The sequence below is a fragment of the Eublepharis macularius genome, chromosome 11 (assembly GCF_028583425.1).
Source record: "Eublepharis macularius isolate TG4126 chromosome 11, MPM_Emac_v1.0, whole genome shotgun sequence".
NCBI lineage: Eukaryota > Metazoa > Chordata > Lepidosauria > Squamata > Eublepharidae > Eublepharis > Eublepharis macularius.
The window spans coordinates 73,896,444-73,911,422 of NC_072800.1; the positions used below are offsets into that span (position 1 = coordinate 73,896,444).

The 14,979-nt window shown below is 42.6% G+C and overlaps 1 protein-coding gene across 2 annotated transcripts in view; it reads right to left on the minus strand.

Annotated features, from left to right (window-relative positions):
* Positions 1 to 1,307: 1,307 nt before the first annotated feature.
* The window catches only part of NRP1 (neuropilin 1), a 172,833-nt gene continuing 159,161 nt past the window's right edge, over positions 1,308 to 14,979 (minus strand). For both annotated transcript variants that reach the window (XM_054990732.1, XM_054990731.1), the window contains exons 13-17: positions 14,198 to 14,335; positions 11,536 to 11,807; positions 10,388 to 10,481; positions 7,653 to 7,709; positions 1,308 to 5,687 (exon numbers count right to left, since the gene is read on the minus strand). In XM_054990732.1, the coding sequence (XP_054846707.1) occupies positions 5,395 to 5,687; positions 7,653 to 7,709; positions 10,388 to 10,481; positions 11,536 to 11,807; positions 14,198 to 14,335 (854 nt within the window). In that variant the 3' untranslated portion in view covers positions 1,308 to 5,394. The remainder of the gene's footprint in view (positions 5,688 to 7,652; positions 7,710 to 10,387; positions 10,482 to 11,535; positions 11,808 to 14,197; positions 14,336 to 14,979) is intronic.

The following is a 14,979-nucleotide window of genomic DNA, read 5'->3' on the forward strand; positions in this document are numbered from 1 at the left end:
CAACCACAAACCTATTCTCTAAAGTACTTCCTGGTCTACTTTCTGTACAGATGGCGAGACAGCTTGGACAGATTTTTGGACGTATCTCTAAAGTGTACCAGACCTCAAAATGGCAGTCAGCACCAAATAATTTATTCTTTGCACTACCATACTAGGTTGCCAGGGGAGAAAGCTGCTTTTGTATTCTCCACTACACTTCAGTACCACCACTTTGGATAGCCAGAGCATGATATGGCAGTTACCTACTCAGTAGGGGCCAGATGACTCAAGGAGTTAACAAAATACCACCTTGTCCTATGAAGTCTACAGAAATGATGAGAACACCCTGGTTTGCTTCCTTGGTCTGAGCTGCTGTCAGTCTGCCTGACCCTGATTATTCACTTGTTTGCTAGATTGTCCTCTTGTTCCCCAGCTCAACTATTTGTCTAGTGGGTACCTCCATGCTTCCAGCCTGTTGGATCTGATGGCGGTTTGCTGCTGTAGCATAGTGGTTAAGTGGTTGGGTTGCAAGTCAGCACTTCGCTAGTTTGAATCCCACTACTGCTATGATGAGCTCAGTAGGTGGCCATTCTTCTCAGCTTCAGCATCCCAGCTATATTGTGGTGATAATAATTAACACTGACTTTGGTCACTGCTCTGAGTGGGGCACTAATCTGTCTAGAAGAGCGGTACATAAGTGCAGTTATTATTATTTTTCTCCCGATCAGTGGGCTTCTGCAAACAGCTTATCTGTACACAGGAATCTGTTTCCACACAAAGACCACCAATGTTTGTAGCAAATCCAGGGCTTTTTTTCAGGGGGAACGCGGGGGAATGGAGCTCCGGAACCTCTTGAAAATGGTCACATGGCTGGTGGCCCCACCCCCTGATCTCCAGACAGAGGGGAGTTTAGATTGCCCTCCGTGCCGCCGAGCGGTGTGGAGGGCAATCTAAACTCCCCTCTGTCTGGAGATCAGGGGGCGGGGCCACCAGCCATGTGACCATTTTCTCTGAGGGCAACCCACTGAGTTCCACCACCTCTTTTCCCAGAAAAAAAGCCCTGAGCAAATTCATGCAGTTAGTGGTCTGCATTACAAGAATTTCAATTTGACCTGAACATCTGACAGCTAATGCTTATCCTTGTAATATCATGTGGGGTATTCAGAGGTAGATTTGAATGCCACTTGGTTATCTTCTGCGTGACAAGATTCTTTTCTAACAAATGAGAGTCCAAACATCTGTGCTTGTTAAAAGGTACTTTAAAAACGGGCAAGCTGTTTTAAAACGAGTACAGCTGTAAGCGTAATAAAAGTCATGGAGGTATGGGATATTTTATGAAAACGTTTAATTCAACTGTTTCTTTGGAATGTAGTAGTCATTGTTTTGGAAATTTAAATTACAATTCAATCCTATGTGTTTTTTTTTAAATGCTACTCAGTGTCCGAGAATACAAACGTCATTTAAAGTTAAGGCTTTGCTGTTCATTTTGAAATAACAATTTAAAAGTGTCATATTGTCATAGAAAATAAAAAATTTCTGTAAAAAAATTTTGCACAAAATTTTATGATGATACAAAAACATGAAGCAATTATTATACCAGTAAAATGAAATCATTTTACTACAGAAGTTTTTTATAGGTTTTTTTTGAGAAAGAAAAAAATATGTTATTTTTACACTTTCAAAATTATGAAACAATCTAAAACAATATAAACTGAACATTTTGTAACACTGCCTTTACAAATTAATAACTTTATAAACATATAATTTTTAAATATATTTATCAGTGCAAGATACCTTTTCCCACTTAAAGTTGCAGTATCGTTTTTCCTTGGTTGAAGGGCAATTTTCATTCAATCCCCTTTTGAAGAAATCTGGAATCTGGAATCCTGATTTAACATTAAATGCCTGCTATGACGGGGGTCTCCTTTGTTTGTGCATGTGATTGACGCACTCGGCTTCAGATATCTGCTTGCCGTGCTAATGTCCCCATCCTGATGTTCAGAGGGATGCAGCAAGCACATGTGCTTCACATAGGTGTTAACATGCTGGCACAGCAAGGTTTTGAAAGGAGCCAAAAGTAGATGCCAGGCACCAAGCACCAGTCTTGTACAACTTGGTTTCATTGGTACGTATTGAAACGGATGGCAGATACACAGCAGCAAATGGATCACAGCCAAAAGCATTTCTGTTCCAACTAGAACAAAACAAACAGCTGAGCCCCCCACATCTATTAAAACAAATCGAAATGTTTGATTCTTTTTTTCCAACGGGGGGTATGTGGGCGTTAAGTATGCAGAAGCCCGTTCGTGCTAATACATTTCCATGTTGTCAGCTGAGAGCTTCTTGTGATAGAATTCTTCTTATGTGCAACTTAAGATCCATGCAAGATCATTTAAAAGGATTTAGTGATTTTATGTCTTCTCCAGCACCGAACATGTCGCTTCTGGGTTCTGAACAATGCCTAGCACACTGTTTTGAACTAAATAAATGCCAAATAGTAGAGTTTGTCATTCGCAGGGCAATTTATACATGTGAATTTATCACATGTTGAATATAGCATCAAACAATTACTTGTATGTGTGAACAAGTCACAACAGATCAAACTTTCACCGCACCAGGCATCAGTTCACACAATACTTTCCAATACAGACAGTTCACACATTTCTCTTGAAGTCATCAAGTAAGTAAGGAGATAGTTATCTAGATGCATGGGTGAAACCATCCTGTTTGAATACCTAGAGGCATGCCAGAGTCCACTGCTTCTGGTATTCTGTGAAATGCATGTATTTGTGCTGAAATTTAACAACAACAATAATAATAACATTCGATTTATATACTGCCCTTCAGGATAACTTAACGCCTACTCAGAGCAGTTTACAGAGTATGTTACTATTATCCTCATGACAATCACCCTGTGAGGTGGGTGGGGCTGAGAGAGCTCTGAGAAGCTGTGACTGACCCAAGGTCACCCAGCTGGCTTCAAGGGAAGGAGTGGGGAATCAAACCCAGCTCTCCAGATTAGAGTCCTGCCACTCTTAACCACTATACCAAACTGGCTTATCCTTTCAAAGTGATGTTTGCATGTCTTAAGGTGCTCATTTGACAAGCAAGGAGACATAGATTATTGCAGATTGCAAATGAACATTACAAGAAACAAGTGCAGTTGAAAACTGAGCTTGATCTTCTCTTTGGGATAGTTAACTAGCAGGGCATCCTAATTATTGCCGGTCTGATTCTCATGATGCTTTTTTTACAGAGTGACTTTTCTCACGGTGAATAAATATTTAGGTTGAGCACAACCTTCTTGGGTGGTAATGCGGATTTACCACACCCAGAGCAAACCCTTGTTTCCAAGAGTTCATTCTGATACGGTAAATACCGACTCTCACCACGTGAGGATGCATTTTAGCAAAATATTCACCACACAAAACTGACGTGGCAAAATTGCCTTGTAGTTCCTTGCAGTTACTAGTATCATTGTCATTTATACCTGTTGGTGCAATCCAAAGAATGCTTTCCTGGGAGTAAGACTCATGAAATAGACTTTAGAAAGTTTTGAATAGACCTTTTAAGGATTGCACTCTGTCTGTCTTAGGGAGTAATCTAATTCCTAAATATATTGCATCCATTATCTGTCTCTTTGTGTGGACATACTTTTTAAACATGAAATCACCTGCTTCTAGAAAAAAGGAAGGGAAGATGATAAAATAGACAGTGGTTTGTTTTATCTAGAAGAAGACCTCTCTGGAGCCAAACTCTCATGTGGTTAACTCTGGCCTGGCATATTCTTGCATTTAGGATTTTATGGGTATTCAGTTGGTGATGTTTTAACCCAGTATAGTATGAATGATTTTTATTTAGCAAATCAGTGTTGGGCAAGCCAACACAGCACCATCTGATTGTAGCAGCATCAGCATAACCCAGTTTAGCACGAACGTTTCTACACAGAGATTATACTGGATAGCCTTGGTAGACGGAAAGAGCTTAGCAACAGAAAATCCCTTATTGCATTCCATTAATATGAATGCCTTGTGCAGAATTTTAAAAAAGGTTTATGTAAGGACTTACTAAAGAAAAAAAAAGATACTGTCACTTTATGCTGTTAACAAGAAACCCAAAGTTCAACTTTGGAGGGTAAAGTTAAGAAATCTCCCTTAGCTTTTTTTCCTTAAAAAACAAACAGAAAGTCTAATAAAATTGTTCTTGCCATTCCCAGCAAATTAAAGCTGCATTTGTCTTTCCTTGACAGTGGCAAATGCCTATGCAACAAGCTACTCAGAGACAAAGAGGAGAGTGAGAGAGAGCGCTTATATTTGAAAATACATTCTATATGAAAGAACTCTAAAAGGAGAAGGGAGGGGGAAATATTGCAGCTTTGTACAAAAATGGTCCAGAGACATGAAACTGAAGTACAGAAAGTGGAAGCATCAAGCCACCCAATTGTCAGATTTCCTTAGCCCTTGCCTTCTCAAGGTTTACTTACGTGAAAATATACTTTCTTGTTAGTCAGTGAGTCCTCAGGATAAGTAAAAAAACCAAACCAAAACAAAAGGACAAGGTATTTAACTGGAGGGAGACAAAGCTGTTAATGTTAACACAACAAGAAGCATTACAAACAAAAAGGCACTTGAGAGGACATACACTAGCCAGTGCCAAGGACTCTTGTTTTTGTTTTGTTACAGTTATAGGCAGTTCACTTGGTTTGCCGGTTGTTTCTGGATGATGGCACATATTTTTTTGTATGGAAGTCACAAGCACAAAGTTTAGTACAACACTGAGAAACACCAATAAAATTCTGACTGTATTGCTTGGTAAACAGAGCTGACACACTATACCAGTACTGATGCTACAGTACTTTTCAAAAACACCCTAACCCTTTCCTTGCCTATGCACAACACAAGCAATTATACACAAATATAGGTTCAGGAATCAACTAAGTTGCTGTTACTCCAATATTTTTTTCTGGGCACTCAGCTACAGACAGCATGTTCCTCCAAAGGACCCCCCACACACCAAAATACACTTTGTGACAGCATCTTGGATTTTTGCACAGTAAAAAATAAAACATCCTCATAGAAGGGGAAAGAAACAAACCCGGGGAAGGAGGGAAGACAGAAACAAAACAAAACACCCCCTCTTAAGCCAATCATACTTGGTCTCAACACCAGCATTGGATTATTTCAAATTAGAAACAGAAGTAGACTGTACATGATTCAGATTGTTTAACACAGATGGTTGTCCATGTTTTAGTATATCTGGTACACTCACTGAAGCTCCTGAGAAAAGCCTGGCTCAGCGTCCTCAACGCAGATTTCAGCCTGTACAGTAAAAGAAGATCCACAGTTCCCAGCTTAAGCTAGTGATTTGTCCTTCTGTCTCAATTTCTCCAAAACTTCGTCAGCTGCTCTTGCACCTTCACGCCTCTGAGTAAGTATTCTGTGTGTTCAGTTTGTCTTTTTTTAATTTCACGCCATCCACAAGTTCGAAATTGTAGTTCTCCAATGCGGATAAGTTCCTCTCCGACATCCCATTGTGCCAACAGGCGCAATACAGAATGACTCCGCAGATGGCTCCTAGAAGCACCCCTAATGCACTCATGGCTATGATGGTGATGAGAATGGGATCAAGCGTCTTCAGCACGTTGCCTGGTTTTCTGGAGATGTTATCGTTGTAGGGCTCTCCGTTTTCATGGTTCTCAGGTGTCGACCCTGCAGTGGAACAAAAAGCGGCAGCTGTGATGTGGATGGCAGCACCTCTAATGCTAAGTGAATGTGAGGAGAGGGTTGACGGCCTTGAACGGAACCTGAATGTTTATTGGCAGCAGCGGATGGAATTCAGTACACTGCTAAATAATTGAAAGCCGATTCATTTCTGACACACTGCCTTCTGTTGCTTAAAAATACCCATTACACCGTGGCAAACGGCTCTGGGTTTTACAAGTCATTTCCTACATCTGAGTATCTTTTGACATGCTCCACCCCATTAGAAAGAACAGGCTGAAATTTCTGCACACAACACCAAACAATGGTGGAAACTATACAGGCCATAGTTGTAGGGGAAAAAAAATGCTTGTATGCATTTTTAAAGCCTGGTTTTCAAAGAAAATATTCTTCAGTGAGGTGAATCAGTACTCCTGGTAGGGTGGGGCATCCACTACTCCTACCCTGGCTATGGCCTTAGATTACCTGGTTGCTCTGCCACGCCAAGCACATGCTGTACCAGAAGAGCACCTGTGTGGCATTCATGAGTAGGGCTAGCAAAATCTGAGGTTGTGTCCTTATCTAGGGAAGTTGGAAAGGTTCTGTCCCCGTATGAGGGCATTTTGTTTATTTATTTGCTGGTTTACTTCATTTATACCCTACCTTTCTCCCCAGTGGGGACCCAAAGCTGCTTACCTCCTCCTCTCCTTTATTTTATTCTCACAACAATCCTGTAAGGTAGGCTAAGTTGAGGGCATGTGACTGGTGCATGGTCACCAGCAAAGCTTCTGCAGCAAAGTGGGGATTTGAATCTGGGCCTGCCAGATCCTAGTCTGCCATTCTAACCACTACTCTTCAGTGCCTCTTTCTTTTAAATGAAGACCTTGTTTTCAGTAAAGTCCTAAAGCTGAGGGCTTAGAAGGGTACAACTTTGCTTAGGATCACACGGTTTGTCACTTAACGAATCGTAGCACAAACAAAAATGTTTGCATCGTGGCATCTAATATGGCTTTTGAGAGCTAGGCCAGCTTCTATTCAATCAACAATGCTTCCCGTCCCAGGGGTTCCTGATCACTGTAGACTGGGGATCACATTCCCCTGGTGGGGGTGGGCGATCCCCCACTTTCACCCTCCCCTCCACCACTCACCTGGCCGAATTGGGTCCATTTGAAGCCGAAATCGGCCACTGCAAGGTGCGTGCGTGCTCCTGACCCGTAAGTGATGTCACCCAGACGTACTGTCATCAGAAGTGGCATCCTCGCACACGTGTGGGGCCGCGCATGCAAAGTGCCCAAGTAAAGCATGCTGAGCCCACAAGCAACATAAGCGCCAGGTCCCCAGCCTCCTGTCAGGACAGTAAGGGGACCAGGCAACCCTACTGTAGACATTTCGCTGAACATGTAGAGGTCAAGAGTTGGGATAGCACACACAGTTCTAACCTCACAACCTTTTCTGCAAATCCAAAGTAATGTGTGTACATGGCTAGAAAAGTTTCAAGTTATCAGAGATGTGCTTTGAGAACCAGACAGCTAGATTTTTTTTGGAATCTGCTCAATGCCTCCTGAATGTGCTAAGTTTCTTCCTGTTTTTGCAGTGGAGTAACATTTATTTACAAGTATCAGAATCAGCCCGTAGGTCAGATACAGGGAAAACAAATCCTTGTTTTGGCTTTCCATATAATGAGTACTGCTCATGGTACAGTTGATTCCCTGGAGAGTATTTAGAATGATGGCACTGCAAAATCTGTACCTATTACAGCGATGCCTCTTGTCTTCTGTTGTCTGCAGCCTTAAAATCTTGTTAAAGGACTTTATAAATTTTAAACACGTATAAAATTTAACCTGCACCTGTATGCAAGTAAATAAAACTCTACCTGGGTTAATAAGAAAGATTTTATTGTAATGGGGATTGAATGAATCATGCCAAAGCTCACATGAAAATCAAGTCCATTTTTAACTAAAAGAAACTCCTTACCTGTTTGATTAATATCTGGCTCTTCTTCAGCTATTTCATTTCCTGCATCATCTGACTCTAACAAAGCAAAGAGAATTGACATTGATTATCAGGGTTACAAACACTGATTGGCCATCATGCTGGCAATAATGGTATTAAGAATTTTACTCCTGTCTGGGGGCATGGGCTTGTCAGCTTGATAGAGCTGTTCATTAACCTGGGCTCCCAAAATTAGCAAAAAAGAAAGAAAGCTTTAAAATCCCCTCTCTGCCCCAATTTGGCACAGTCTTAGAGCCCTCAGCATGAGGTTTCTTTTTCTTGAAAATGAAAATCAGTAGGCGAAATTAACATGTTTCATTCATTGTATTTATAATCTCACAGCCCGGCGCTGCAAAACCCTTAATCATACATAAGCAGCACTTAACCACAAGAAATAGATCTGTTGACTGCAGTGTGAAAAGGTGGATTTGAGCAGCAAAAAACTTTTGATATGAACTACATACAGCCCTTGACCAGAATCTTGCCTATGAGTAGCCCCCCCGCCGCAAATATGTGAATAGAGGAGAGAGCTTTCTAAGGAGTAAAAGATCTGGCCATTTCAATTCACTAGGAACTGCTTTAACATATTTTTTTCCTCATAGAATTAGATATTGTGCCCCATTCTTAATATTAACAACAGTAAGAATGGAACTAGAGTTGATGGCAGCAGATCAGTGTCTTCTACTGTGGGTCACTGCAGAACAGGGCCGATTCCAGATGACTAACCTGAAGATGCTGCATGCCGCCATGTTCCGGATCGCGATGGGGAAAACGCGAACATGGCGGCATGCAGCGCCTTCAGGTTAGTCGTCTGGAATCGGCCCAGTTGTGAAGCAGAAGCAGAAGCAAAAAGTCAAGCACAAAAGTACTGCGCGGGAAGGGGGTGCTAGATCCTCTTCTTTCCACCATGTGTCCTCTGCATTCTCTTCACATTCCCTCATTTTCAGTCTTAGGAACCAGTGACTGAAGAGGAAAAGTAGCAGAAGTGTGAGTGGAAGAAATATTCAGCATTTCCTCCACATGTGCTGCTTTTCAGCTGGTCAGCAATGCATAGGGTTGTCACTAAACTGGCTCTGGCAGGATGTCTCCTAGCGAATCTCACCGTCCCCTGCCCTCATTTAATGGTGGGAAAATGAGGGGGAACAAAACCAACCAACGTCACGATGCTCTAGGACTTTTCAAATCTTTGTGGTAAAAACCATAGTGGTTTGAAAACTCCTAGAGTGTTGTGATTAGGGTTGCCAGGCCCAGGTTGGGAAATTCCTGGAGATTTGGGGGTGGAGGCTGGGAAGGGCAAGTTTTGAGAAAGGGATGGACCTCAGCAGGTATAATGAAATAGAGTTCACCCTTTAGAGCAGCCATTATCTCCAGGGGAACTAATCTCTGTGGCCTGCAGATCAGTTGTAATTCCAGGAGATCTCCAGCTATCACCCTAGCTGTGATGTACTGTCCTGTTTTGGGAGTGTTCACACCATCAGGACACTCTAGGCATTTCCAGGTCTCTATGTTTTTTAAAAGAGATTTTAAAGTATTGTGATTCCATTTTTTGATCCAAAACTGGACGTGGCATCCTTGCAGCCTCTGCCTCCCCTACCCCCTGTTCCTAGGGATTGTCAGCTGAGAGCTGCTGATCTTAGTTCAGCACAACTCACACCTGAAGCCAGCGGTCTGTGTCGCCATCGCCTCTAGTGCCTGAAAGAATATTAGCAGACTCAGCCCTCCCAATAGGCACCACCAGGGCTTTTTTTCTGGGAAAAGAAGTGGTGGAACTCAGTGGGTTGCCCTCGGAGAAAATGGTCACATGGCTGGTGGCCCCGCCCCCTGATCTCCAGACAGAGGGGAGTTTAGATCACCCTCCACGCCACATGGCGTGGAGGGCAATCTAAACTCCCCTCTGTCTGGAGATCAGGGGGTGGGGCCACCAGCCATGTGACCATTTTCAAGAGGTTCTGGAACTCCGTTCCCCCACGTTCCTGCTGAAAAAAAGCCCTGGGCACCACTACCAGACTCCCCACCAACTAACACAGCTTGCAGGGTTGTGGTGGCTCCTTCTCGGCCATAGATCCTGTGCTGGGTCTATGGCCATGGATGCCTGGCTGGAGTGAGGTGGCTAAGGGCAATTTGGGGTATGCTGGGTCCATGTGTGCCCAGTTTGAGGGGAGCACTTCAGGATGCACCAGGAGTCTGCTCAGCTTGAGTGTGGTTCCTTAGGCCCAGGTCAGGGCACATTTGGCACAGCAACTCTGCACATGGGTGCAGAGTTGCTAGCTGGCCATGGGTGCTGAAAATCCTGTCCTGAATATGAGAGCTAAAGAATATTCTGGTGTTTAATGCCCATTTTAGTACTGCAATATAAATAGCAAGTGTGAGAAATGGACTGGCTTTAATGAAAGGGATCCATTCCATGGTCCAATCTCTGCTCGGCCTAAAGCAAACAAGCAGTCCAATCCTATGCAGAGTTCAGTGTTCATAAGGCCAGCATGAGGGACACATTTCCTATACGATTGGACTGTTACGGTCTTGGACATGTAGCTTTCAACCTGAACAGTCTCATAGGACTTTGGTGACTTATAAAGCACTTTGCATACTAGAAAAAGGCTATAGAAATAATTAATGCTAAAAGGAAATGACTCACTATGTATTTACAAAAGTGCTATAACAAGAATTAATAACATTCTGTATGAGATTTTTGTTAGCTCTTGGTGAGTTGTACTTACTTCTGCATTCCTCCTGTGCTATGTGGTTGTCAATGTTAATGTCATCCACTGCAATTCCTCCATTTCCTTTTCCTATTTCTCCTTCCACCACCACCTGGTATAATTACATTACACTGGTTTAGAGCTAATGCCCACAAGCACACCTTTGGCACTCTTAGGCAAGAAAGTCACTTAAACCGTAATTCTATCATTTGTTTCTCATTTCTCACAGTTGCAGTTTCCAGAGTTATAAACAAACAATAATAGTGATTGTGATGGTGCATCTCAGGTATGCAATGTAATCTGTAAAACGGAGCGGCCTTCATATCTGCAGTATTGTGAGATATAGTCCTGTAGGTGCATACATGCAGTTACGCTATTTGTGATGCAAACAGCAACTTGATTTTACTGCCAGATGTTGACCTCAGGCATTTTCACACTTAATGCCATAAACTGCCTTTGAGCCTTGCTTTGTCTCTTGCCGTGAAAACCCAACCAAGGGTCGCCATAAGTCAGCTATGACTTGAAGGCAAGATTTCATTTCATCATAAACCCCACTGAAGCAAGAGTATGAAAATGCCCCAAGACCTCTGGGGCCCATCAGCTGTGGCAAAAACTGGGCTTTTCTTGGCTTGTAATGGACTTCAACAAGAATGCAAAAAATAGTTGCCTTTCCTCAAGGAACAACCAGACCCAAGACAGTCCTACACCTTCAAAATTACCGTTTTCATTTTGGATCACTTTTTTCTGCCGTCATTCCTGCAAGATTTAGGACAGTGCCACAGGAATCATGGGTGACTCCAGAAGGTTTTGTGAGGTTCCGGGAGCCTTCAAGAGCTTTTTGTAACCAGGGCCTCTTAAATTTTCTGTGCTTAATCCACTCTGTTCAACACCCCTTGAAGTGCACAAATGTTGACAACTGCTAAGTCCTGGACTTATGGACACAAATGAAATAGCTGCATAGAGAGTCAGATTACTGATCCATCTAACCTAGTATACCAAACCCAGTCAGCAGGAGCTTTCCAAGGTCTCAAGGCAAAGGTCTTTCCCAGCTCTGAGGTAATTTTTACTGGCAATATCGGAGATGGCACCTGGAGCCTTATGCATTCAAGACATGCATTCTCCCTCTGCACTCTGGCTCCTTCACATCTTTTATTCTTGTTGCCTACCTGATAATGTTTCACAGATTTGTGAAGAAGAACGCGTCCTTCTTTCCAGCAGTTCCCCTGATTTCCACTCAGAGTCAAGAGGTCTTGGTCATAGTCTTCAGGCGAGGAATACCTCAGTTTAATTCTTAGAGTACCAACATGGGGACCAGACATGTGGTACCAGAAAGTCATGCAGTGCGCAGAGTTCTGTGGGTTGACGATAGGGCTGATGAGCCGTGCAACCTTGCCTTTCTGGTTTTCATCAGCTTGCGAGTAAATGAAATTGCCATCTCCTGCTGTGACGAAAATACGGCATTAGAAATAATGGCCCACTTTCAGCCTGAAACTCCAAGCGTTCCAAAACGGATCTGGCTTTTTCTAAGGATTTGCAATAGGCTTGGAAAAGGCCTAACCATGCTCCGTGCGCTGGCCTTATCCTCCCTCTCCCAATGAGCCTATAAACTTTTCTGACTCAGTAAAAGAAACACGATGTAGCATATGATCTTTCAGGTAATAGTGAAAACAGCAGGAGCAAAAATCTGGGGGCAAAGACACCTATCATTGAATGGGTAAGAGACGCTTGGAAGGACCAAGGTGCATTATGCCAGAGGGGCACAAAGGTGAAAGAATATATATTTTTTCCCAGTAAAGTAAATCCAGGTGGAGAGGAATGGGGGTGGGGATTTTGCCAGAATCAAAGGTTTGGGGGTGCTTTCTTGAAATGGTTAAGCTAGAGCCAATTTAGACACTTGGTGCTTTCAGACGAATTGGTCCTTTATCACCCCTGAATGGGTACCGGAGATAGCATGATTGACTCTCTCTCTCTCTCTCGCACACACACGTGAACACACACAGCCCACCCCCAGGGAGTTCAAATTTCTTATCATAGAAGGCTTCTAGTCGAGTCTTCTCTCGGACTGGCTGGTTTTGTGGCTGCTCTGATATGTGCTTGATTTTTGCCTTCTCCTGGGCATAGAACAAGCGTCTCTAGGGGAGGAGGCTGTGAATTTCCTGCATTGTGGAGGGGGTTGGACTAGACGACCCTTTCTGTCCCTTCTAGCTCTATGTTTCTATGTTTCACATTCATCCAAATGCAGTGCAGCTGACACATGCTGTCTGAAGAGGAGGGAAGATGCAACTCATTTCCTGCTGTCTTATGGGCTTTAAAGGTGTGTTTCTAAGCCACCTTATATGCCAACTTTTGATGCTGTCCAACTTAATGAAAGCCATCTGGATGAAAAGCAGGTCTGAATCCTGAATTTTCCATTAGCATTCGAGAACTCTTCTAGTCTGATCCCAAATACTTGTGTTTCTCAGCTTTAGGTGGGTAGCCATGGGGTTCTGCAGTAGAATACCAGGATTTGATTCCAGTAGCACCTTAGAGACCATTAAGATTTTCAGAGTGTAAGCTCTGAAGAAGACACCTGCCTGAGGAAGGGAGTTCCGACTCTCAAAAACTTACACACTGAAAATCTTGATGGTCCCTAAGGTGCCACTGGACTCAAATACCTCTGTGTTACTCAGCGTATCTGCTTCCACTTCTGGAATAATTTCCTGCAATGCCACTGTGAATGTTGGCACAGTGATTTAGAGAGTTGTTAGAATGGGTAGAAAAAAAGAACAAACTGAACTCAAGCTGCTTCTGGAAAATCCTCCAGATTACAGCTTTGGAACACAAAAGGCACCTGAAACTCTGAAGCAAGTGTGGCGACAACAAAACCTAATTTAAGGAATATAATTTTTTTCCCTTCAGTGAGAGGACAAGTTGTGCCTGTCTCCAGACACTGGTGGCAAAGTTCAAATATTTTTCATTTCAAGAATATTATTGCAGCTCCAGGTCAGGAACTCTGCCTTCTTTGTCTTAACGAGAGCTCAACTTGTGCATGCCTTTTAGATTTTGTCAGTCCTTGGCTAACATGGCTTTTAACCTCCTTTCAATGTCAGATCATACTGAGCCATTTCATTTTACTTTGCATCAATTTTTCCCATTATTGCAGCCTTCATTTCAGCTAACTGCCGTTTGCTTAATTTGATGCCATTTATTTGTACAGTGCCATTTATAGTCAAAGTATTTAAAGTTCTTTTTCTATCCCCTAAAACTAAATGTACTTGTCTTAAGATTCAATTGAAAGTGTCTCTAAATTTAAGGAGTCCAATTTTGTCTAATTTCCTTGTCATTCTCATTAAGTAAAGGGGGAGGAGGAGTTTGCAGAAAGTGAAAATTGAAAGGGATTGGGGGGGGGTCACTGCCAGCATGTTGGACTTATTTGCATAAATGAAAAATAGAACAATAATCAAGAGAAACGCAGGTCACAATATGCCCTTTGCTCACTACCTTTTCTGCTGGCGTGTTGAGCAACATACATTTCGGCAGGCTGAGTTTCTCAAGTTGTACTTTGAGGGCTTTTCAAAGCAGGAAGCCTACCTAAGAAAATCCTTAAAGTACTTTAAAATTAGCTTGATTTGAGCTTGGAAGAAGCCCTGGAAGTTACAAACAAGGCAATCGCTCTGTCATAGTAACTCGAATCAAAATGTAAAGGAGGCAGTTGTTTTGGCCAGTATCTATTTTCAAAGAATACCTAATTCATTTGAGGTAAAATGCCATTTGCAGCAGAATGGTTGATAAACACAATGCTCCCTTCATTCCCACCTACAACTGCTTCTGTTGTGAACTCTACATTACCTGTGTGGTCTTGAATGGGCCCCGTTTTGCTAGTGAGCACTGCCCACTTCAGGTCCAGACGGCTGTCATGCTCCCAGTGGCAGATTGTCTTCTGAGAACTGTAGCCAAATTCACAGTTGAAACCATATGCTGGGAGCTCTTCAGTAATTGTGGGGGAGAAAAGATATATACTTGTAAGTGAAGAACCCCGTTCTGTTTCCCTTAGCAGATCAAAATGTCAGCGCATGACAGCTCTGTTCCTGTTACATATCCACCCAAGTTGCTACTAGGTCAAGTGCAACGGATCACTCTGCATTTTTTAAGATGCAGAAATCAATGCAAAGTAGCAGGTTGTATCAGCTCCTGGTGCCTTCTAAAACATCCTTGCTTCTTCCATGGTTTTGCATGTTATAAAACTGGATCTGAAATCTCATGCAAGTAATAGCTCCTTTTTTTGGTTTTGGTAGGACTAATGCTATTAATGACCCTGCCAGGGCCAGTCATCACCTGATATCACTGATGGACGGTAAACCATGACGATCTTAATTGGGTTTTAAATGACAATGTCCTTGGGAAAAACCTTAACAAATTACGTACTTCCCCAAGTTCATTCTGTCATCTCAGCCTGGCTGCTCTGACTGTAAGTAAAGGCAATAATTTTATTTATTTATTTATATTTGATTTATATTCCGCCCTCCCCACATCAGCGGGCTCAGGGCGGATACATACACACTTTCTTGATGTGCTTCAGAGCCAATGTATAACTGGCAGCTGCAAAAAGATATCAACACTGGATGAATTTC